The 26,883-nt window shown below is 41.5% G+C and overlaps 1 protein-coding gene across 6 annotated transcripts in view; it reads right to left on the bottom strand.

The window, feature by feature from the left end:
- The window catches only part of pde3b (phosphodiesterase 3B), a 237,876-nt gene that overhangs the window by 47,311 nt on the left and 163,682 nt on the right, over positions 1-26,883 (bottom strand). For 5 of the 6 annotated variants that reach the window (XM_060838936.1, XM_060838937.1, XM_060838940.1 and 2 more), the window contains exon 3: positions 13,384-13,641. The exons of the other annotated variant lie outside the window; for it this stretch is intronic. In XM_060838936.1, the coding sequence (XP_060694919.1) occupies positions 13,384-13,641 (258 nt within the window). The remainder of the gene's footprint in view (positions 1-13,383; positions 13,642-26,883) is intronic. 6 annotated transcript variants of the gene reach the window in all.

The following is a 26,883-nucleotide window of genomic DNA, read 5'->3' as shown; positions in this document are numbered from 1 at the left end:
TGGAGGGATCCTAAGCAGTAGTGAGAATAGAGAAGTGAAGTTCTTTAGTCAGGAATAGCATAGTCAGGGCAATAGACTCTGTTCTAGTCAGGATCAAGAGTCTCAAATACTACGATGACTGTCAGGCATCCAGGTTCAGGATATCTCATCTGGTCTGCAGAGGAACTTAGAGTGGGAGGAAAAAGCTTCAGCTGTCATGGTCCACGTAGGTACCAACAACATAGGTAAAAACAGGAAAGAGGTTTTGCTGAGGGAATATGAGCAGTTAGGGGCCAAATTAAACAGCAGAACCAAAAAGTAGTAATTTCTAGATTACTACACATGCCAAGAGCAAACTGGCAAAAGGTCAACAAGATTAAAGACAAACACATAGCTCAAAGCTTGGTGTGGGAGAAATAGGTTTGACTTCATGGGACATTGGCACCAGTATTAGGGAAGGAAGGAGCTATTCCAATGGATTCCACCTGAATTACGTTGGGACCAGAGTCTTGGCAAATTGCATAACTAGGTCTTTAGACTAAATTGTGGGGGGATGGGTTCGGTTGCATGGAAAATTATGGAAAAGTTGGGGGAGGGCTCAGCAGAAGTTATTAAAGTTTCGAGAACAGTAGGACAGAGAGTGTGGAAAAGGTCAGAAACTTAACTTCAGACTGTAAATAAATGGAGAGGATGGGCAGTCAATGTAGGACTGAGGGTGTTGTACTTAAATGCATACATTATATGAAACAAGGTAAATAAGCTTGCAGTACAGATTAAAATTGGTGTTACGATATTGATATCACAGAGACATGGCTGCAAGGGAGATCAGGAATGGTCATTAAATATCCAAGGATATATGTCCCATTGAAAGTACCGGCAGATGGGCAAAGGGTACGGAGTTGCCTTGTTAATAAGAAATGAAAATAAATTGATAGCATGAAGTGATATCAAGTCAGAAGGTGTAGAATCTATATAGGTAGAGCTGAGCAACCGCAAAGGATAAAAAGATTCTGATGGGAGTTTAGAACAAGATAAATCAAGGAATGAAAAATACATATAAGAAAGGCACTTTTCAGTGGGCGGCACGGTGGCACAGTGGTTAGCACTGCTGCCTCACAGCGCCTGAGACTCGGGTTCAATTCCCGACTCAGGCGACTGACTGTGTGGAGTTTGCACGTTCTCCCCGTGTCTGCGTGGGTTTCCTCCGGGTGCTCCGGTTTCCTCCCACAGTCCAAAGATGTGCGGGTCAGGTAAATTGGCCATGCTAAATTGCCCGTAGTGTTAGGTAAGGGGTAAATATAGGGGTATGGGTGGGTTGCGCTTCGGCGGGTCGGTGTGGACTTGTTGGGCCGAAGGGCCTGTTTCCACACTGTAAGTAATCTAATCTAATCTAATCTTAATTATAATAATCATGGGGTCTGTGATATGCAGGTGGACTGGGAAGATCAGGTTGGTAGAGGATCTGAAGAAAAGAAATTTGTGAAATGTTTACGAGATGGTTTTTTATCTGAGCAGTTAGCTGTAGAGCCCACTAGTGAACAGGCAGCTGTGGATATGGAGAAGTTTCGATTAGATTCCCTACAGTGTGGAAACAGGCCCCTCGGCCCAACAGGTCAACACCAACCTTCTGAAGACTAACCCACCTAGACCCATTCCCTTACCCCATATTTACTCCTGACTAACACTATGGGCAATTCACCTAACACTATGGGCAATTTAGCATGGCCAATTCACCTGACCAGCACATCCTTGGGACTGCGGGAGGAAACCGGAGCATCTGGAGGCAAACATGGGGAGAATGTCCCAACTCTACACAGACAGTCGCTCAAGGCTGGAATCGAACCCGGGTCCCTGGTGCTGTGAAGGCAGCAGTGCTAACCACTGAGCCACTGTGCCATGGCATGTGTTATGAGGCAAACCTGATTAGGGACCTTCAGGTGAAGGAACCCCTCAAAGGCAGTGACCACAATATGACAGAATTCACCTTGTGGCTTGAGGGGGAGAAGCTGGAATCAGGTGGAATAGTATTGCAATTGAGTAAAATGTAACTACAAAGACATGCGGGAGGAGCTGACCAGCATTGATTGGAAAGGGAGCTTAGCAGTGAAGATGATGGACAAGCAATGGCAGGAGTTTCTGGGGTTAATGCAGGACATACAACAGAAATTCATCCCAAAGAAGAAGAAACAAACTAAGGAGAGGATGAGGCAAACATGGCTGACAAGGGAAAGCAAAGAACAATATAAAAGCAAAATAAAAAGAGCAAAACATTTAAAGTCAAAAGCAGAAGAAAACTAATTTGATGTTGTGAAGATTAGTAAGAAGCTAGAGAATTGGGAAGCTTTTAAAAACCAGCAGAGGGTAACTAAAACAACAATAAGGTGGTGGAAGATGATTAATAGGAGGATAATCTAACTAGTAAAATAAAAGAAGACTGCGAGAGGTTTTATTTACATATATAAAAGGTGGTCATTGGACTGCTGGAACATGAATCTGTAGTAGTAGTAATGTGGAACAAAGAAATGGAAGAGGAATTGAACTGGTACTTAGCATCAATTTTCATCATGGAAGATACCAGCAGCATACCGTACTTCAAGGCAGATAGGAGGCAGAATGAGTGGAGTGGCCATCAATAAGGAAAAGGGACTAGGGAAGGTGAAAGGTCTGAAGATGAATATATCACCCAGATGGAATGAACTGCACCCTCGAGTTATGAAAGCGATGGCTGAGGCAATTGAGATATATTGGTGGTGTTCTTTTAGGAATCACTGGAGCAAGGGAGGGTGCCAGGAAACACAAACGTGGCTAACACCCCTGTTTGAGAAGGAAGGGAGCAGAAGAGGAAATCATAGGCCAGTTAGCTTGGCCTTGATTGTTGCTAAGAATTTGCAGTCCATTTTCAAGGATGAGATTACAGAGTATTTGGTATTGCATAGTAAAACAGATCTGAGGGAGCACAGCTTATTTATCAAGGGGAGGTCATGCATGACAAATCATAGAGTCATAGAGATGTACAGCATGGAAACAGACCCTTCGGTCAAACCCATCCGTGCCGACCAGATAGCCCAACCCAATCTAGTCCCACCTGCCAGCACCCAGCCCATATCCCTCCAAACCTTTCCTATTTATATACCCAACCAAATGGAATTAGGGGCAAGGAACTAACATACATAGAGAATGACTGACTGGCAGAAAACAGTACGGGGATAAAGGGGTCTTTTTCAGGATGGCAGTCAATGATGAAAGTCCCGCGGGGGCAATGTTGAGACCATAACTATTCATGTCATACACTACTGATCTGGATGAAGGAAGTGAAGGCGTTGCCCCTAAGTTTGCAGATGACAAAGTGGAGTGAGATATAGTGTTGAGGAAGTGGGAAGACTGCAGAAGGACTTGGTCAGGCTTGAACAAAGGGCACATGGCTTGAAATGTGGGAAAAGCATGAGGTTACACACTTTGGTTGGTAGAATAAAGGTGTAGACTATTTTTGAAATGGGGAAAAGCTTCCGAAATCTGAAGCTCAAGTGGTCTAAGGAGTCTTACTTCAGGTTGCGTTTAAGATTACAAGAGCAGAGATGCACTGCTGGTGCTGTACAGGGCTCTGGTCAGACCACATTTAGAATATTGTGAGCAGTTTTGGGGTGGGGTGTGAGATCTAACTGAAATGTATAAACTACCAAAAGGCCTGGATACAGTGGTCATGGAGAAGATGTTTCTACTATTGAGACATGAGGACCCAAGGATCCAGCCTCAGAGTGAAAGGACAACCCCCTTTAGAATTAAGATGAGTGAGAATTTCATCATCTGGAGCGTGGTTTATCTGTGAAATTCATTGTGTCAAAAGGCTGTGGAGGCTGAGTTACTGAGTGTAATGCAGACAGAGACAGACAAGTTCTTGATTGGTAAGGGAAGCAAAAATTAAAGGGAAATGGCAGAATAATTGGGTTGAAAAACATATCAGCCATGATCAAATGAAGGAGCAGAATCAAATGGGTTGGATGGCCTAATTCTGCTCCTATATCTTGTGGTCTTCTTAGGGTTCTGCCATTTGCTCTATACTTCTGTGCTGCATTAGACCTTACAAAATGCATTACCTTGTGTTTGTCCAGATTAATTCCATTTGCAATTTCTCCACCCAAGTCTCCAGCCTATATATCCACCTGTACCCTCAGGCAATCTGCTCACTATGCACAGCTCCCCCAATCTTTGTGCCATTTACAAACTTAGTAATCAGACCTCCAAATTTCTAAAACCACCCTTCCACCATCTTTCTCTGTCTTATATGACTAAGCTCGTTCTGTATCCATCATACCACTTCTTAAACAAAAGGAAAAGCATTGGCTATTCAGCAGTCTTCTGCGACTTCTCCTGTAACTAAAGACCAAAACAAATATTTTGTTCAAGGTCCTAGCAATTTCCGTCAGCACCTTTCTCAGTATTCTGGGTTAGATCCTGAGGACTTGTCTATACCAATGCTTTACAAGACACCCAACACAGTTTTTATATCAATATGCCCTAGAATATCAACATACTCCTCTCTAGACTCACCATCAACCATGCCACTCTCCTTTATGAATACCAATGCAAGTATTCATTAAGGATCTCAACTTAAGGCTCTCAGTCCACAACTTTACCTCATCTTCAATTTGACAGAACTGGCACTTCATAAAGATTTAGTATAAGTTAGCTGAATTTGTACTGAACACCACTATTTATGAAGTCAAATTTTGCCAATTACTTTCTCAAGATGTCCTGCCACCTTCAAAAATGCCACAAATGAACCTCCAGGTCACTGGCCTGCACACAGTTTAGAGCTGTAACACGTTGTCTATAATCCTTCTCCTTACCGTTTCTGCTAACATGCATCATCTCACACTTCTGTGTTAAAATCTGTCATCAACCAGGTCTGCCAATTCCACTAGCTGATGTTGCAAGCCTGTGTCCTGTTACAGTCGATCAGCATTACCTTCAATCAGCCACTTCCTCTTAAGTTGTCTCTCGGATTAAGTATGACTTTCTTCCACTCTGGTATTGCGGATCCTTTGTTGACTAAATAGTTTAATACTGAATCAGCAAATCTTATTACATGTGGAGCAGGAGGCATTTGCTAAAGTAGGTCGGTGAGTGGAATGCATGATTTTTATGCTTTTCTGCCATATGGGCCTGTTAGAGACTCTTGAAATAGTTGTCCCTTTCTCCAAACTAGGTCTTGGGCTTGGGTTTCACACAAGTTAATGGGTGTATAGTACTTCTTCAGCGAAGCTTTGAGGACATGGGCTGGGTGCTGGCAGGTGGGACTAAATTGGGTTAGGATATCTGGTCAGCATGGACAAGTTGGAGTGAAGGGTCTATTTGCTGGCTGTACATCTCTATGGCTCTATGACATCCTTAAAGCATTTCCTTCCCCTCCTGCTTACCACTTATACCCAAATGTGAAGTGAAGAGATTGTTTTCGAAGCCTTGAGTCAGGCATGTAAATGATGTGGTCTACCTCATGCAGCTGACTCTCCATGACCAGTGCCTCAACATTGCCTGAGAGGAAAATGTATTGGAGTGGCAGTAATTTGCATGTTTTTTGCAACGGTATCACTGATGTTATTTCTCAAGGGATTTAAGGCATCTGCTATACATTTTCCATGTCTAACAAGCACACAAGAGGGCTGGTAAAACTGCATTACTTTGTCGACGATGATCTTGGTGTCAAGTTTGAGGTCTTTGTGATCAAGCAGTCTTTACCTCAGATGAGCAAAAGCTGCAGTCGCATAGCGGAGGCAGTTGAGTTTTGCCGATGTCTGCTTTCCTGGGAGGAGATCCTCCTGGAAGGAATGGATTGACATCATCGAGGACTTGCCATGGATCTTGATAAATGGGGACAGTGCTGTTTGATGGGAGCAGGCTGGTAGAGGACACTTGAACATGCCCCATCAGAGACAAGCTGATTTGCCCGTGATTTCTATGCCAGAATTGGGAGGGATACAAACTTCTGGAATGATGTGATAGGCATGTAAGATGTGTGGAAATCAGACAGCACCAAAGCCCTCCTCCTGATGAAAAGTCGAGAATATGGTCTGGTCATAAACACCCTATTTCATCAGAGAGGCAAATACAAGACTTTCTGGCTACACACTTAGTCCAGACATTGACAGCTGCTTGACTATGCCATCATTGGAGCAAGGGACTGTAAGACATCCACATCACCTCCGCTGTGACAGAAGCTGACAAATTCTGGACCAACCATTGCATAAGCTGGCCTTTTTATATCACCATCAGGCTGGCCTAAAAATAGCAGAAGCAGAAACAGGAGCAGCAACAGATGCATTGCAACAGGAAACTGAGTGATTCTATAATCACAGACCTACTTGATCAGCCTGACAATGCTCAGTGAACAGAAACTAAAGAACATCCAAAGTGCTTGGTCTGACCTTACTGCCATCATAAACATAAGAGGAGACTTTGGGTTTTTCTCCCAGGAAATATCGACTGATTTAATGAGAACCATCACCAAATCCAGAGCTACAAAGTTACAAGTGTAAGGCATTCATGAATTGGAAACATGATCAATACTTAAGAAACAAAAGCAGTTCCAGAGGTAAATGAATGTTGGAAGCACAACAATAAACCTGGGACTTCAACAACAATGGTGGATGGAAAAAAAGCAAAACGTGCAGCAACACATGGACAGCCATGGTATGTGTGGATTCTTTAGTACAGCGATGATATTTATGGCCAAAGGACCTTCTCCATCAGGAGCTGTGAATGGAGTGGTGGTCACCAAGGACAAAGGCAGTTTGTACTTGAAGGAAGGAACGTTCTAAGGATGTCCTTTTCAGAGACTCATTCTCGACATTAATGCCCTCGACTGCATCCCACAGCACTCCCTATCAATCACCATCTCAGCGCACCCCAAGCTAGACAAGTCGAAAGATCATTCGACAGCTAAGAACCAACAAATTCATAGCACAGATGGAATCCCTGCTGAACTACTGAAATATGGAGCAAAGCATCTTCACATAATTGAGGAGCGTATGTCAGGCTGATTGCAGAAACTATAGACAGGTATTCTCAATAAAGGGAAGTTTATTGTGAAAACCCTCCTCCCAGTGGCTGAAGTGTTCCTCAAAAATCCACAAACTGGATTCTGCCATCGAAATGCACAAAAGACATGATCTTCGCAGCAAGCCAAGTCCATGTGCAGAGAGAATCAGCAAACTCTATACATGGCTTTTTTTGATTTCACTTTTTGTGTCTTTGATTCTGCCATTTTGGAGTGACAATGAAAGATCCTCCTCAATTTTGCTTGGCTGCACAAATCCACCACTATCCTCTTCCTGCTGCATGATAGCAATGCAAATCATATTCCTCATTAACAGATGCACACAAATGTGTGCACAGAGGTCAAGTGAGACTGTATCATTCCTCTTTCCATCTTCTTCACTGTAACACTTCTCATCACATTGACAATGTTTTTCGCTAATGTGGACCTAATCTATGGGATGAGTCAGAAACTATTCACTGATGTTCCCTCTAACTGGCACAATTGCACATGCACAACGATCCTCCAATGTTTTATGCACGGCAATAAAAAGCTGATGTCATTCTCAGCACTGACATCCAGTTCCAGAAATCACTGTCATGTATAGACATGGGAGGTCAATTAGAAAAAATAAAAATTAGCAGGAACATGGCTGCTCACATGTGGTTGGCCTCCAATCCAAAACCAAGGCCATCTCAGTCTTTGACAAAAGAAACAGGATTCAGATGATGTCAGGCAGGTACACAGGTTGAGCTCCAAGCATTTGTCAATACATTTATGAAGGCACATGAGAGAATGACCCTTAAGCTTAACATGTCTGTCACAGTTTCAAGTTTGACATTATAGGCAAATTTTGAAATTATATACCCCATATTCAATTATCTAAGTCGCCTATGTGTAATCCTACGACTGAAATTTGGGGGATAGCACTTTATCAACCTTGAGTCTCAAAAATAATGGTTTATTATGACTTGCTGTTGTCTATCCTCAAGCTTATTTTTTTAAACCGAATGATGATGGCAGTCCTCTTCTACAAGCCTCAGTTTTGTTAAGCCGCCTTGGTCATAACACTCGATTAAAAGCTTTCTTAAAAGCTACGTAAACAGCATCCATCATCGTTTCTATTACTTCAACCAGCAATAAATTAAATTATGTATCTGCCTTTCACAATCTGTGATAGCTTATAGTTCTGTTTGGCACATTGGAAAGTTGGTTTGCAGACGTTTTATCCCCTTGCTGGGTGACATCCTCAGTGCTGTGTAGCCTCCTGTGAAACTCTGCTATACTGAGTTGGTGGAATTTATTTGGTTTCGTTCCCACTACTTCTGGTTACCAGTTCCACTGTATTTCATTGCAGTGGTCAGTATATTGTGTATGGGTCAATGTATTTATTGATGGAGTCTGTGGATGAGTGCCATGCTTCTAGAAATTCTCTGGTTGTCCCCTGTTTGGCTTGTCCTATTATTGTTGTGTTGTCACAGCCAAATTTGTGATCCGACTGTGCAATGAACAACCACAACTCTGACACAGTACAGGAGCGCTTCACAGGAGGCTCCACAGCACTGAGTACATTACCTAGAAAGGGGACAAAACATCTGCAAACCAACTTCCCACCTTGGCAAACACACCCACAACAACTGCAACCAGTATCCAAGCTACAAATCTTGACACAAACCTTGAACTGTGCAAGCTCTGTTGGACTAATCGAAATGTTTTGAATTACCTGACCTTTTTTCTTAATTCTGGATTAGTGGTGCTGGAAGAGCACAGCAGTTCAGGCAGCATTCAAGGAGCAGCAAAATCGACGTTTCGGGCAAAGGCCCTTCATCAGGAGGGCTTTTGCCCGAAACGTCAATTCCGCTGCTCCTAGGATGCTGCCTGAACTCCTGTGCTCTTCCAGCACCACTAATCCAGAATCTGGTTTCCAGCATCTGCAGTCATTGTTTTTACCTCCTTTTTTCTTAATTGCTGTGCCTAAAAACCTTACCCGCCACTCATGGTAAAATGACCAGCCTAGTCACCAGCAATATCCTCATGCCCTTTTTTGAATCAAGGTGTGTCACGTTTGGCATTCTCCAATCCTCTGAACCATCATTATCTAGGGAAGACTGAAATATTAAGAGAAACCCTTCTGCCAATCTCCATACCCACTCCCTTTAGCAATCCAGGATGCAAACCACTTGGATTATCCACATGAATCATCGTCTGTCTTTCCATTATATCCTTACCTGTTTTTACTGCACCCATTTCCTTGAACATCTTATCTCCTGTTATTTGACTGGCATCCTCTTCCTCAGTAAAACTTCCATAAAGTACTCATCAAGTATTCAGGGCTTGTTCTCTAGGTTTATCACTCTCTTTAGTTCTAATAGGGTCACAAAGCTCTGAACATCTACTTACTGTTCCAATACCAGTAAAAGATTTTTTGGTTCCTTGTATGATAACAACCATTATATTCTCCTTTCCTTGTATTCTCATTTTGACACTCATTGCCCCCCACACCTTCCTTCTTAAACTTACTAAAGCCCACAAAACTGCAGGATGCAATCTCACATACTATTTCGGTCACACTTCTGGGCAAACTTGAGCAAAATCCATTTACAGACCTAACAGGTCAGGAAAGTAAGCAAGTTATTCCCAGGCAGATGTCTCAGATGGAGGATGACCAAAGGTGTTACGAACACAGCAGAGAAAGAAACCTTATTTAAAATCTGATCTTCCAGTTTAAATTTTCTTGTTATGCATGCAAATGTTATTTTCACTGCAACAAAACTCAAAGCATTACTGACTAAACGCTGCTTTCAGTACACAGCTTGAACTTTCAACTATAGCTCTGAAACTCTCCCTTTGTACATTTCGCATAATTTATTCCCATAATCACTTCAATATGATTCTTCCCTCCCTAGGGTTTATTTTTGTCCTTTTTCTCTCTGTCTGGTAACTATTAACCCCAGAACTGTCTTTGATGGTGAACTTCCCTGAAAATTCTTCTCTCGAGCCCAACTCTTTGAGAATCCTTTTAAATGTTTACAAATTTGGTCTTTTCCATCCAAGTGCGATCTACCAGCCACAATTGCTCATTCATTCTCTCTCTTACACCTTAGCAGGCTGTTGCATCTGAGTATTTTAGGGAGATCTGAAATGTTTCCCTTCTGAAATCACATTCCATGGCAACATGAATCATACATATGCAGGTAGCTTTCATACTTGAACTTCATTAAACCTGGAATTGAGTGACCAGCTTAAAGTATAAGCATTTACAAATTGATGTTTTACACAGCTCCCTGGAATTCAGGACTAATAGTTAGTTGCTGTTAGCACAGAAGCTTTTGCTACTATGTACAAGTGGGATCACCTTCTTCCCATTAGAAGTTCCTTTGTCCCGCTTAAATCATTAATAATCAAACCACTCAAATTACTGTTAAAAGAATTCAGGAGATGTTATACGACCATCTTCCAATCTTCATTCTATCTGAAATATAACCATAGTCCCAAAATATTATCCCTAATTAAGGAGAATATCACAACTGTATTGAGGGAGGATACCTTGGAGGGCTAATTCAGCGAGGCCATATGGGTTGAGCTTCAGGAAGGAAGGGATTGTACTACAGGCCTTCACTTTGAAGGGATTGTACTACAGGTCTTCCAACAGCCAGTGGGTGAGAGGGGAACAGATAGGTGCACAGATTATGGAAAAACATAAAAACAACAGAGTTGCTATGGTAAAAACCAAAAGAACTACAGATGATGTAAATCAGAAACAAAAACAGAAGTTGCTGGAAAAGCTCAGTAGCTCTGGCAGCATCTATGAAGAGAAATCAAAGTTAACATTTTGGGTCTGGTTACCCTTCCTCTGACCTGCTGGCTGTTTTAGAAAGCATTAAGGTAGACAAGTTCCCAGCATTAGATGATGGTGATTTTAACTTCCCCTATATTGGCTGGAACTCGTTTAGTGCCGGGGCCTGGATTGAGGAGAATTTGTTACATATAAAACAGTATGTAAACAATCCAACTAGGGAAGGAGGCCATACTACACCTGATGTTGGGGAATGAGCCCAGCCAGGTGATCAAAGTTTCAGGGGAGTATTTTGGTAAAAGTGACCATAATAAGTTATAAGCTACTTATGGATAATGATAACAGCAGTCTTCAGGTGAAAGCATTAAATTAGAGGAAAGCTAACTACTATGATATTAGGCAGTAACTGGGGAACATAAACTGGGGGCAGCTGTTTGAGGGCAAATCTAGCATGTGGGAATCTTCTAAAGGCCAGTTGATTAGAGTTCAGGACCAGCAGGTTCCTGTGAAAATGAAGGATAAGTGCGGCAAGAGAAATGAAATGTCATTAAAGTGAAAAGGGAGGCATATTTAAGGTCTAGGAAACTGAATACAGACAGGGCCCTCAAAGAATACAAAGACAGCAGGATAGAACTCAAAACAAGGAATTAGGAAGGCTGAAAGGGGCCATGAAACATCTTTGGCAAACAGGATAGAGGAAAATTTCAAGGGGTTCTATACATAAATAAGGAGCAAGAGGGAAAGTTAGGGAAAGGGTAGGTCTACTCAAGGACAAAGGGAATTTATGCATTGAGCAGGAGGAGTAAGTGACATGTTTAAAAAAACGTTACGTTGGTATTCACAAAGGAGAAAGATATGCTGGATGGTGAGTCTCAGAATGGGTATATTGATATTTGGGGCATGTCAAGAGAAAAAAATGTGGTATTTGCTGTTTTAAAAATTATTAAGATAGACAAGTTCCCAACGTCAGATGGTATCTATCCTAAAATGCTGGAGGACGGAGGTGAGGAAAGTGCTCCAGCCTTGTATGAAACCTTGGTATCCTCTTTAGAAACAGGAGAGGTTCCATAGGACTGGAGAATAGCCAATGATGTTCCTTTGTTTAAGGAGGACAACAGGGATAATTTGGGAAATTATAGGCCGATGAGCCTTACAACAGTGGCAGGGAAATTATTGGAAACAACCTTTACCTAAAGGGTTTACTCACATTTGGAAAATTATAGACTTATTAGTGATAGGCAATGCTGCTTTGTGAGGGGAAAGTCATGTCTCACAAACTTGGTTGAGATTTCTGAGGAAGTGACAAAGACTATTGATGAGGAAGGGTGTCAGATGTTATCTAAATGGCTTTTGACATGGGTGTTTTTCTGACTGGATATCTGTTCTGTGACACCTATTTACAATATTTATATATAAATGATTTGGAAGAGAATATAGGTGGCCTGACTGGTATGATTGTAGATGACACAAAGATTGGGGGAGCTGCAGATAATGAGGAGGATTGTTGGAGGATTCGTAGGATATAGGTAGGATGAAGACTTGGGTGGAGAAGTGGCAGATGGAATTCACTCTGGACAAATGCCAGGTAATCCATTTTGGAAGACCTAACAGAGGATGGAAGTAAATGGCAGAACTCTTCGTAACATCTCAATATGGAGAGAACTAGGCACACAAGTGCACAGTACCCTGTAAGTGGCGACAGCTGACAGTTTAGTTCCAGTTTTGTACACTTAAATCCACATTTAGTAAAACCTAAGGTTAAGGTTTTCAAAATTAAGAGCGACTTTCGAAAATATGCAAACCTCATCCATTCATACTTTAAATAAAATTTGAGGTAAAATTAGTGTTGGGTTTCAAAGCAAAGCAAAACATGTGAGCTCTAGGAATATGCAAGATTAAATTAGACAATTTAATGAACTTGTTTTGCACTACGTTTAATTTATATTTCTTGCCATTAACTTTGCCAAAATAAAAATCAGGAACCGTTAAAACAAATAGTTGATTTATTATCAGCCTATTTTATGCTTCTAGCATTGACCAATTTCACCCCACTGTTTATTCCAACAACGTAACCTGGTCCGATCTGTAAAAGCAGCATACAAGAAAAAGAACGCACAGGTACATGCTTATGATTACGATTATCACAAATTACTTAGTACTGTTTGGTGGAAATGGAAAATTAGCCTTTCTGAAGTTATGGCCATAAATTTAATGCAGAACAAGAGATCTTTTAAGTGCAATAAGCCCACTCTGAATATTGAGTAAAATATTGCCTTTATATTCTGTTACGCTAACAATTATATTCTGCTTTATCACCTTTTTAACCATTTGATCAAATTAAAATTTCATTAAAAACGACTGTAAAACTCATGAAATTGCTTACCACTAGAAACTTTGGAGACTGGGTACACCAGCTGTTTTAAGAAAAATGTCTCTGACAAAAACAATCAATTTGACTGAAAAGCAGCATCTCACATTCTGCTGCACTTATAGCATATTCGCACAAACAACTAAATTTCTGCAGGAAAATATTTTACAAATATTTGTCAAATCTTTTGCATCAAAGGCATCTAACCTTTGGAAATATTTTTTCCCCTTTATCTGATAAATCCTCCATTTCTGAACAGGAGTAAGACTCAGAAAATGATGTAAGTGGATTCACTCTTGGTCTATGTGTATTAGAGAATGTGAGTTGGGATGCAATCAGGCTGTTGATGGTTCGCAGGGATGTGGTGATGTTCGAAGGGAGGGATGGGTCAGCGAGAAGATCTGTAACCAGACTTTGCGCCTCACCCATAACAGCAGGATCCAATCCATAACCACTACTCAAATTCTGCAAGAAAACACAAGAACATGGCTTTGAAAATTTCCACAGTATATATTCAATTATATTTACTTTCTCGACTTGCACACTTTCAAATACAAATTGCTATGTCATGGTCATTCAAATCTTTTGAAAGAAACTTTTAAAAAATCCTTACAGCTAAAATTCAGCACATGATACTCCTGTAGAGAGAAAACTATTCAAATGTACACCTCACACTTATGAAACATCTTTAATAAAATTCTCCTGTGAAGATCTTAACATTAGGAATAATTTTGATAAATGTGCCCGATAAATTTTTGTTGCAATGAAGCTTCCCAAGTATAAATCAAAATATGAGTAATAAGGTGAAATGATATAACAAGTGGTCAAATAAGTAAATAGGAGTCCCTTAAAGAAACAAGAGGTAGAGGTGGGAAGCAAGGGGAGAGAAATCCAGAGCTAAGAGCCTAGACAACTGACAACACTGGTACAAATAGTAGACCAATCATAATAGGGAATGCACAGAAACTAAAACTTAAAATGTGCAGACACTTGACGGTTGTGGGACTGGAGAGTTAAGACAAGGTAAGGCCATGGAAGGATTTGAAAATAAGGATAAGATAAAATATTTGAAGTCAAGATAAGTCTGGGGGAGGCAATGGCCTAGTGGTATTATCACTAGACTATTAAATCCAGAAACATAGCAGACGTTCTAGGGACACCCAGTCCAAAACCCACCACAGCAGATGGTGGAATTTGAATTCTATAAAAAGTATTTGGAATTAAAAATGGACTGATGACCATGAAATCATTGTCCACTGTCAGAAAATTCTATTTTGCTCAGTAATGTCCTTCAGTTCTTCTCACTTGCCATTCTCACTTGGTCTGGCCTACACGTAACTCCAAATCCACAGGAATGTGGTTGACTTTCAACTGCTTTCTGAAATAGCCATGCAAGCCACTCAGTTCTGTCAACTGCTATGAAGTCTCAACAACAAAATGAAACCAGATGGACTTTCTGGCGTCCACCTAGGCACCAGAAAAGATAATGGCAGAAACAGCCCCACTGACCTTGCCAAGTCCTCCTTACTAACATCTGGGAGCTAGCACCAACTTAGGGACAGCTGTCTCACAGACTAGTCAAGAAGCAGCCTGACATAGTCACACTCACAGGACAATACCTGACAGACAATGTTCCAGACCATCACGTTCGCCGTTCCTGGACATGTCCAGTCCTACTGGCAGGACAAACCCAGCAGAATTGGCAGCACAATGGTATATAGTTGGAAAAGAGTTGCCTTGAGAGTCTTCAACATGGACTCTGGGCAATCACCAAGAATTGCTCAGCAGCAGTACTACTAATCAAACTGGTCAGGTCGTAAAGGACATAGCTGCTACAGTGTGTCTGCGGCAGGTAATGAAGGAACCAGTAAAAAGGAAGAACGTACTTGACCTCATCCTTACCAATTTGCCAGCTGCAGATGCATCTGTCCATAACAGTATGGATAAGAGTGACCATCACATAGGTCTTATCATGGCAGAGTCCTGCCTTCATAATGAGACGACCCTCCACCATACTGTGTGGCACTATCACCATGCTAAATGGGACAGATTTTGAACAGACCTACCGACGCAAGACTGGGTACCCATGAGGTGCTATGGGCCATCAACAGGAGCAGAATTACAACACAATCTACAGCCTCATTGTCCAGCATATCACTCAACAATCTCACTCAACCATTACCAACAAGCCAGGAAAACAACCCTGCTCAATGGAGAAAGCAGGAGCGCATGCCAGATGCATACCAAGCATACCGAAAAATGAGATTTCAACCAAACAGGGCTGTTGTGGTTCTGTTCGCCGAGCTGCAAGTTTTTGCTGCAAACGTTTCGTTCCCTGGCTAGGGAACATCATCAGTGCTATTGGAGCCTCCTGCGAAGCGCTGCTTTGATGTTTCTTCCGGTATTTATAGTGGTTTGTTCTTGCCGCTTCCGGGTGTCAGTTTCAGCTGTAGTAGTTTGTATGTGGGGTCCAGGTCGATGTGTCTGTTGATGGATGTTCTTGCCGCTTCCGTGTGTCAGTTTCAGCTGTAGTGGTTTGTATATGGGGTCCAGGTCTATGTGTCTGTTAATGGAGTTTGTGGATGAATGCCATGCCTTTAGGAATTCCCTGGCTGTTCTCTGTCTGGCTTGTCCTATGATGGTAGTGTTTTCCCAGTCAAATTCATGTTCCTGGTTGTCTGAGTGTATGGCTACTAGGGATAGCTGGTCGTGTCGTTTTGTGGCTAGCTGATGTTCATGGATGCGGATTGTTAGCTGTCTTCCTGTTTGTCCTATATAGTGTTTTGTGCAGTCCTTGCATGGTATTTTGTAAACTACGTTAGTTTGGCTCGTGCTGGCTATTGGGTCCTTTGTTCTAGTGAGTTGTTGTCTGAGTGTGGAAGTTGGCTTGTGTGCTGTTATGAGTCCTAAGGGTCGCAGTAGTCTGGCTGTCAGTTCTGAGACGCTCCTGACGTATGGTAGTGTGGCTAGTCCTTTTGGTTGTGGCATGTCCTCGTTCCGTGGTCTATCTCTTAGGCATCTGGTGATAAAGTTGCGTGGGTATCCGTTTTTGGCGAATACCTTGTATAGGTGTTCCTCTTCCTCTTTTCGCAGTTCTGGTGTACTGCAGTGTGTTGTGGCTCTTTTGAATAGTGTCCTGATGCAGCTTCGTTTGTGTGTGTTGGGGTGGTTACTTTCATAGTTTAGGACTTGGTCCGTGTGTGTTGGTTTCCTGTGTACCCTTGTGGTGAATTCTCCGTTGGGTGTTCTCTCTACTAACACGTCTAGGAATGGGAGTTGGCTATCCTTTTCCTCTTCTCTCGTGAATCGTATTCCTGTGAGTGTGGCGTTGATGATTCGGTGTGTTTTTTCTATTTCTGTGTTTTTGATGATTACAAAGGTGTCATCGACGTATCTGATCCAGAGTTTGGGTTGGATTTGTGGTAGGGCTGTTTGTTCTAACCTTTGCGTAACTGCCTCTGCTATGAGTCCCGAGATTGGTGATCCCATGGGTGTTCCGTTGATTTGTTCGTATATCTGATTGTTGAATGTAAAATGTGTGGTGAGGCACAGGTCCAGTAGTTTAAGTATGCCGTCCTTGTTGAACAAATCAACGGAACACCCATGGGATCACCAATCTCGGGACTCATAGCAGAGGCAGTTACGCAAAGGTTAGAACAAACAGCCCTACCACAAATCCAACCCAAACTCTGGATCAGATACGTCGATGACACCTTTGTAATCATCAAAAACACAGAAATAGAAAAAACACACCGAATCATCAACGCCACACTCACAGGAATACGATTCACGAGAGAAGAGGAAAAGGATAGCCAACTCCCATTCCTAGACGTGTTAGTAGAGAGAACACCCAACGGAGAATTCACCACAAGGGTACACAGAAAACCAACACACACGGACCAAGTCCTAAACTATGAAAGTAACCACCCCAACACACACAAACGAAGCTGCATCAGGACACTATTCAAAAGAGCCACAACACACTGCAGTACACCAGAACTGCGAAAAGAGGAAGAGGAACACCTATACAAGGTATTCGCCAAAAACGGATACCCACGCAACTTTATCACCAGATGCCTAAGAGATAGACCACGGAACGAGGACATGCCACAACCAAAAGGACTAGCCACACTACCATACGTCAGGAGCGTCTCAGAACTGACAGCCAGACTACTGCGACCCTTAGGACTCATAACAGCACACAAGCCAACTTCCACACTCAGACAACAACTCACTAGAACAAAGGACCCAATAGCCAGCACGAGCCAAACTAACGTAGTTTACAAAATACCATGCAAGGACTGCACAAAACACTATATAGGACAAACAGGAAGACAGCTAACAATCCGCATCCATGAACATCAGCTAGCCACAAAACGACACGACCAGCTATCCCTAGTAGCCATACACTCAGACAACCAGGAACATGAATTTGACTGGGAAAACACTACCATCATGGGACAAGCCAGACAGAGAACAGCCAGGGAATTCCTAAAGGCATGGCATTCATCCACAAACTCCATTAACAGACACATAGACCTGGACCCCATATACAAACCACTACAGCTGAAACTGACACACGGAAGCGGCAAGAACATCCATCAACAGACACATCGACCTGGACCCCACATACAAACTACTACAGCTGAAACTGACACCCGGAAGCGGCAAGAACAAACCACTATAAATACCGGAAGAAACATCAAAGCAGCGCTTCACAGGAGGCTCCAATAGCACTGATGTTGTTCCCTAGCCAGGGAACGAAACGTTTGCAGCAAAAACTTGCAGCTCGGCGAACAGAACCACAACAACGGACACCCGAGCTACAAATCTTCAACCAGACTTCAAACAGGACTACTCGTATGCCAAAGTGTAAGCAGCATGTGACAGAACTAAACAATCCCATAATCAATGGATCTGATCTAAACTCTGTATTTCTGCCACTTTCAGTTCTGAATGGTAGAGACAATTAAACATCAAAATGAAATGGTAGAGGCGGAGGATATGCCCTGCCTGCAACAGTTGTGGACTCGTCAATTTTAAGGGCATTTAAATGGTCATTGGATAAACATATCGATGATAATGGAATAGTATAGGATGGATGAGCTTCAGATTGGTTCCACAGGTCAGCCTAACATTGAGGGCCAAAGGGCCTTTACTGTGCTAAGATGTTCTATGCAAGATATTACTTGACAGGAACTCCAACTATCAACATCTTAGGGGTTACTCTTGACCAGAAACATAAACACACACAAGTAACTCCCCAAAGTTTAAATACCAACTGCAAGGCACTGCCAACCAGCAATACCCATGTCCCACAAATGAACAAAAAAATAAGATTGTGAACAAAAATAAATAGGGTTGTTAAGAAGGTATATGGTGTGTTAGCTTTTATTGGTAGAGGATTGAGTTTCGGAGCCACAAGGTCATGTTGCAGCTGTACAATACTCTGGTGCAGCCGCACCTGGAGTACTGCGTACAGTTCTGGTCACCATATTATAGGGAGGAAGTGGAAGCTTTGGAAAGGGTTCAGAGATAATTTACTAGGGTGTTGCCTGGCATGGAGGGTAGGTCTTACAAGGAAAGGCTGAGGGACTTGATGTTGTTTTCATTGGAAAGAAGGCGGCTGAGAGATGACTTATTGAGACATAAGATAATCAGAGGGTTCAAAAGTGTGGACAATGAGATCCTTTTTCCTCGGATGGCGGAGGCTAGCACAAGGGGACATAGCTTTAAATTTAGGGATAATAGATATGGGACAGATGTGGGACGTGGAACGCCCTGCCTGCAGTAGTAGTGGGCTCATCAATTTTAAGGGCATTTAAATGGTCATTGGATAAGCATATGGATGATAATGGAATAGTATAGGAGGGATGGGCTTCAGATTGGTTCTACAGGTCGACCTGACATTGAGGGCCAAAGGGCCTTTATTGTGCTATAATATTCTATGTTCTATGTAAGATATCACTTGACAGGGACTCAATCAAGTCAATCAAAATTGAAAATTTTACAAAAATATTTAAATAAAAGACTGGCAGAGATCACCATTCTAATCAATCAGATGTTTAATTCAATTATTATTAAAAAGTTAGTTTTCTATCGGACTATAGACATGGAAGCATAATTAGGCCATTCAATCCATTGAGTCTGTTCTGCCATTTCATCATGGCTGATATGTTTCTCAATCCCATTCTCCTGCCGTCTCCCCATAATCCTTGATCCCTTTACCAACTGAGAACCTGTCTGTCTCTGTCTTAAATACACTCAATGAGTTGGTCTCCATAGCCCTCCACAGCAATGGGTTCAACAATTTAGCCACCTTCCGGCTGAAGAAATTCCACCCGATCTCAGTTCTAAAGGGTCATCCCTTCACTTTGAAGCTGCGTCCTCAGGCCCGAGTATCTCCTACTCGATGCCCACTCGCAGGCCTCTCAGTATTATCTAAGATTTAATCAGATTTCCCCTCATCTTTCTAAACTCCACGAAGAACAGAGCCAGAATTCTCAACCGCTCCTCATATGACAAGCCCAAGATCTTCCCCAAGATCACTGCTGTAAATCTCCTCTGGACTCTCTCCAAACCATCACATTCTTCCTTTGATACACAGCCCAAAACTGCTCACATATTTCAAATGTGATCTGGCCAGGGCTTTAACACAGCTTTGACAGTGCCTTTCTGCTCTTGCATTCTCGCTCTCTTGAAATGGTTGCTAACATTGCATTTTAGAGAGTCCCTAATTAATTAATTAATTAATTAAGAGAATCCTGAATTAAGCCACACAAGTCCCTTTGTGATTCAGATTTCCAAAGGCTTTCCTCATTTAGAAAATAGTCTAATTAGATTAGATTAGATTCCCTATAGTGTGGAAACATGCCCTTCCGCCCAACAAGTCCAGGCTGACCCTCCGAGGAGTAACCCACCCAGTCCCACTTCCCTCTGACTAATGCACCTAACACTCTCCTGTTTCTATTTTTATATTACTTTTAACAACTAGCATATATTATTCCATTTAATCAGACATCTCTCTGATACCACAGGGCACTCTCTGTACCATGTCCAAGAGGAATCAAGTATTTTGTAAAAAATACACATTTTGTTTTTAATTGTTTTCTTAATGTTTATAAGTTCATTACATCAGACAAAAATCAGAAGTGACCATTTTGGTTAGTCTAAAACTGAATTGAGATAAAGAAGATTGCTTATCCCCCAACTAACGTGGATCATATCCAAGCATGAGTGAAAGAAATTACAACAGCTGAAAATGTGTTGCTGGTTAAAGTGCAGCAGGTCAGGCAGCATCCAAGGAACAAGAAATTTGACGTTTCGGGCACAAGCCCTTCATCAGGAAGGAATGCTGAAGAGCTTCTGTGCAGAGGAGATGACCTGGGGGGTGCAGTGAGAGAGAGACTCACTGAAATCCTTGCAGAGGGAGGAAGAGAGTTTCTTCAAGGAAGGCATTCTTGCAAGAGGATTCGTAGTAGGTTAAAATCTTCGAGTAAAAAGTGAGGTCTGCAGATGCTGGAGATCAGAGCTGAAAATGTGTTGCTGGTTAAAGCGCAGCAGGTCAGGCAGCATCCAAGGAACAGGAAATTCGACGTTTCGGGCACAAGCCCTTCATCAGGAAGGGCTTGTGCCCGAAACGTCGAATTTCCTGTTCCTTGGATGCTGCCTGACCTGCTGAGCTTTAACCAGCAACACACTTTCAGCTCTGATCTCCAGCATCTGCAGACCTCACTTTTTACTCAAAGAAATTACAACAGACCATTTCATGAGATTTTTCATTTGTACTGAAACAACAGAAAAAAAAAATGCATGAAGCTCTGATCAGAAACAGTCAGGGATATTAAATTGACATGCGAATAGCTTTCAGTGAGAAAAGTGGAAACCAAGTGCAGGGCATATTATTATTGGTACCAAACAAAACAAATAAGCAATGCCCTGAGCTCCAAGTAAACTTAAGTTATTTCTTCTCACAGCAAGACAGCAGACATTTAGGTTCTTCATTTGACAGCACCAATCCGATTAGATTAATTCTTTAAATATCCGTACAAGTTCAATGAATAAGACTTTTCATTTATATGTTGTTTCATGTTCTCAGAACATTTCAAAGTGTTTCACAGCTCATTAAATACCATGTAAATACAGTCACTGTTGTAAAATGAGAAAACATAATGGCAAAATTTGCAAAGGAAGGTCCTGCAAACAGCAAGTACGTAAGTGACCAAATAATGGGTGATAGTGACATTGGTTAAGGAATAAAACTGCTCAGAGCACAGGAAGAACTCTTTGCATCTATCAGAGAAGCCAGTCAGATCCTTAATTTAAAAAGTCATTTGAAAGGTGGCAGCTTTCACAGTGAACAAAGAAAACACATATAAGAAAATGGATGCTAATATGAATGCTCTTCATTCAATTCAACACTGAACAAGTTATCAAGACACCACAATACCTAAATGTTTCCCAAATTTCTCTTTGCTGAAGATGCAGAGGTCAGACAAAACATTGTTTTTGAACACTGTTCTTGGGATTTTTCACAGGTATGATTTCTTGATTTGCAGTGGCTTTTTTTTTGGTTTTCAGAAGCTCCTTTTTCATTCTCACTCACTCTTTTATTAAGTAACACAGTCATTTTATAACGTTTCCTTCTTTATTTGAACTGTCCGAAGACACATTTAGACTTTCACAGAACTAGAATTAGAATGATTCACCAGTATCCTCAATATTTTTTTCTGCTGGATGAAAGTTAAAGGCACAATACACAAAGAAAGTATTCATTTTTTAGGACTCATTCATTTTTTAGACACCATTATGGAAAAGTGACAGAGGACGCATAATATAGCAAGATGGATCTTTTCAAAATAAAAGTGACACACATTTTTGTATGCAAAAAGCCACCACCGTAAACACATCTTCCATTCACAGATCTGTCACAGCTGAACAATTATGTGCTGGTCTTGAACTTTCTCCAATTGGTGGCCCAAGATCGAATTTTCATAAGAAAAAAGACAAATTTGTCTGACCCTCCCTGTGTGTTTTGAGCACACAGTCTATTGAAGTCTACTGAAGTAGTAAAAACTGATTGTATATCTTCATATTCAGTTGATATTGATTTGTCTGTAGAAATGCCAAAACTTTTATACATTTCTTTACCAAAATATATGACAAGACAATCATGTGAAATAGAAATAATCTTGCATTCTAACTAAATCAAGAACTGTAATTAAACAAAAGTGTTTCTGCCATTCAGACGAGTGCCCATTTGTCTTTTTGGCTTGATGTGCTTTTTAAGAATAATATATTGATGCAGACCTACCCAACATAAAACTCACCTGGTTCTAATACAATAATATCCTTTTAGGAAAGACATTTGCCATCTTGAACTGGTCAAGCCTACATGAGACTCTAGACACAAGGCAACATGATTGACTCTTAATTGCCCTCTGAAATGGTTTAGCTAGTTATCTGTTGTACCAAACCACTATAAAGTCCAAAACAAAAGAATGAAACCCGAGGAATTATTTGACAGTGAACTACAACAGCAGTGAAGGTACAACAGCAAACCCAGACTCATTGATTTCAGAATACTCTCATTAACACCTGGAGGCTTGTGCCAAAATTGGGACAGCTGTACTCCAGACCATTTAAGCTACAGTCAGATGTAGTCATGATCACAGAATCATATCTCACAGACTATATCCCAGACATGACCATCCTCATCCCTGGGTATGTCCTGTTACACTAATAGAACACTTCCACTATAAGTGGTGACATAGGTAACAAAGTATATAGTCTGAAAGACACTGCCTTGAGAGCACTCAATATGGACTACAAAGCCCGTGAAATCTCATAGCATAAGATGAAACATGGGCAAGGAGCCAACCTTCTGCTGATGACTATGCAATCTCCTTCATCCCCATAAGAATCAATACTTCTCTATGTTGAGCAACACTTGAAGAAAACACTAATGTGCTCTTTGTGGAAGACTTCAATATCCATTTTCATGTTCCACATACCCAGTCTAGCAGATTGTATTATCTAAGTGACTTCGTCAGTTGTCAGTTAAACAAACAAGAGGTAAAAATCTACTGAACTTCATCCTCACAAATCTACCTATGCAGATACCTCCGACCATGACAATGTTGAAAATATAGACCTAGTTAATTTTAACCTTATTGTGAATTCTCTTGCAAGGATGCCTACCTTCAAGAAGTGCTCCTCCTCTCTGTACAAAAATCTCAATGAGTGTCTCTCTCTCACTGCAGCCCCCAGGTCATCTCCTCTGCCCTGAGGCTCTTCCAGCTCAGCACCATCCTCATGACCTGTCCTACCTGCCAATTTTTCTTTCCACCTATCCGCTCCACTCTCCTCTCTGACCTATCACATTCATCCCCACCTCCATCCACCTGTTGTACTCTTGGCGACCTCCTCCCCAGTCTCACGCCCCCGCCATTTATCTCTCCACCCCTGAGGCTCCCTGCCTTCATTCCTGATGAAGGGCTTTTGCCCAAAACATCAATTTTCCTGCTCCTTAGATGCTGCCTGATCTGCTGTGCTTTTCCAGCACCACTCTAATATAATGTTGAAAATATGACTACCTCACTAAGTTCTGAGAGAGACCAGGTCCCATCTTCACATTAAGGATACCCTCCAATGTGTTAACAACCACCATGCTTAATCCTGATGAAGGGCTCTGGCCCAAAACGTCGAATTTCCTGTTCCTTGGATGCTGCCTGACCTGCTGGGCTTTAACCAGCAACACACTTTCAACCATGCTTAATGGGACAAACAATATGCTTCGAAACTCAAAGCTGGACATCCATGATGTATTGGAGACCATCAGTAGTAGGAGAATTATCTTCAACCACAATCTATAACCTCATGATCCCATTACCATCAAGCTGGAAGATCAACATTGGTTGAATAAAGGTACAGGAGGGTATGCCAGGAACAGTATCAGGCACACCTAAAAGTGAAATGTCTAGTTGGTGAGACTATAACAATGAAAAAAAGCATGCAACTAGTTAAATGTTTCCATAATCATTTGATCAATTCTAAGCTCTGCAGTCCTAACACATACAGTTATGAATATGAATTAACGGGGTTGGAGGCTTCACAAACAGAATCCCTACAGAGCAGACTGAGGCAATTTAGCCCATCAAGTTTGCACCACCCCTCCAAAGAGCATTCCACTCAGACACAACTCCCCACCCCCTCCCCATAACCCCTGTAACTAACCCACCTGGATGCATATCCTTGAACACTACGAGGCAATTTAGCATGGCCAAACTACCTACAAAACTTTGGACTGTGGGATAAAACTGGAACACTCAGCGGAAATCCATGCAGACACAGGCAGAACGTGGAAACTCCACAGAGTCACCCAAGGCTGGAATCAAACTGTGAGGCAGCAGTGCTAACTACTGCACCACCATTAATATCCCCATATCGCATAGTGCAAACGTTAAGGCTGAAGTATTTACATCCGTGTACAGCCAGAAGTACCAACAACATGATCCAACTTGGCCTCCTCCTGCGATTGCAGCATCACAGATGCCAGTCTACAACCAACTTCAAATCATTCCATATCATATCAAGAAACAGTTAAAGATATTTGCTACTATAAAGGCTACTGGCCCGAACAATATTTGGACAAAAATAGTGTTCCATAAATAGCCACACATCTCACCAGCTGTTCCAGTACAGCTACCACACTGTTATCCACCTGACATATGTCGAAAAGTGCCCAGTCATACCCTGTGTACACAAGTCAAGTTCACCCAAGTCAACAACCACCCTATCGATTCAATACTCCATCATTCAGAAAATAATAGAAAGCACACGTCCAAGGGAATAACCTGTTCACTGGTTCCCATTTTAGGTTTGACAGGGACACTCAAATCCTAACTCATTAGATCCTTAGTCCAACTCTTTCCTGATTAGAGTCATATTGAACACAAATATAGCTGTGGCGAATGGAGGTCAATTATCTTAGCACAAAGATATGCCTGCAATAGTTCTTCAGGGTCATGTTCTTGACCTATCCTCAGCTGCTTCCCTCTATTATAAAGTCAAAAGTAGGATGTGCATTGATGATTACCTTATGATGAAAGCCATTTGTGACTCTCAGGTACTGAAGCTTCCCATGCCTATATGGAAAGAGCTCTGGACAACATCCAAACCTGAGCTAATAAGCAGCAAGAAACATTCGCATCACACAATTGCCAAGCAATATCCATCTCCAACAAGAGAGAATCCAACTATGAACCCTTGATGTTCAATGACATTACCATAGTTGAATCCCTCATTATCGATATCCTGTACTTACCACTTACGAGTGGTCCAGTAAAACAAGAACTTCAGTTACAACAGTAGGTAGAGGCTCAGAACTCTGCACTGATTAACTCACCTCCTATCTCCAAAATGATTGTTCACAGGACTCAAGTCAGGATTGTGATGAAATATTCACTACTGGCCTGGATAAGTGCAGCTCCAACAATTCAAGACAAAGAAGCCCACTTGACTGGCATCCCATTCACCACTTTCAACATTCACTCTTTTCACAATGACAATAAATGTACACCATCTACAAGATGCACTGTGTTATGGACCAAATCATACCCCCTCACAATATATCAAGGGGATAGCATAGATCCTAATTTTTACATTATTTACAGACAGATGTGATTTGATTGGTCACACTAGTAAGTTTTAAGCAAAACAATTTATTCTTACACCACAGTTAAACACAAACAAAAAAAAGATTTGCCACAACTTTAACTCCATCAAAACAGAGTTTCACAAGATAATATATTATTTACCTACGACATTAACTTCTTCCAAAATAACAGAAAAATACCCTCGGCAAAGACAAATTCAATAAAACAACTTCCCTCCTTTGCAATCTACTTCACTCCAGGAGAAAGGAACACCAATAGAATGAATCTAGCAACACAAAGAGAACTCAAGCTTTTTGCAGCAGCAAAAAGACAGGTTTTATCTACTGAAAGCAAAAACTAAAGCCCTGGGGCTGTGAGAACCTGACTCCATCCACTCTTGCTTCTTTTGTCTAACTTTTATAAAACGCAAAGCTATTTACTCTACTTTCCATATAGCAGACACATTGGCATCAGGTTGACAACAACCCACTTTGAGAGAAACAGGACAGAACAAATCCCTCTTAAAGGCACATATTGTCACAACTCACTAAAGTTCTTCCAACAGCATCTTTCAAACTCACTTCCTCTACCATCTAAAATGACAAGGGCACCAGATACATGGAACCATCACCCCCAAGTTCCCCTTCAAGCCCCACACCATTCTGACATCACTGTAGCTACACTATCACAAGGTCAAAATCCTGGAAGCCCGTTTCTAATAGTATAGTACGTGTACTTTATTTGTTCAAGAGGCTACTCACCAACACCACCTTCTCTAGGCCAATCACTTAGACCGCAACACCCACATCCCATAAATAAAGATGAAAAAATACATCATTTAAAAATCTTTCTTCAGTTTTGTTGCGAAGTAACCTAATATCAATCTGTATGGCTACATATTATTCAGCTCTATAATAAGTTACTGATATACTGAAGATAACTGTCAATTTAATCAAATATATTACTGAAAGATCAATTGGTTTAAATTGAAGACTCTTTCTTTCTTACACTTTTTTTTGATAAGTATCACCCCAACATGAGAAGATTTATG

The sequence above is a fragment of the Hemiscyllium ocellatum genome, chromosome 18, assembly GCF_020745735.1.
Source record: "Hemiscyllium ocellatum isolate sHemOce1 chromosome 18, sHemOce1.pat.X.cur, whole genome shotgun sequence".
Taxonomy (NCBI): domain Eukaryota; kingdom Metazoa; phylum Chordata; class Chondrichthyes; order Orectolobiformes; family Hemiscylliidae; genus Hemiscyllium; species Hemiscyllium ocellatum.
This window is presented reverse-complemented; position numbering and strand designations above follow the sequence as displayed.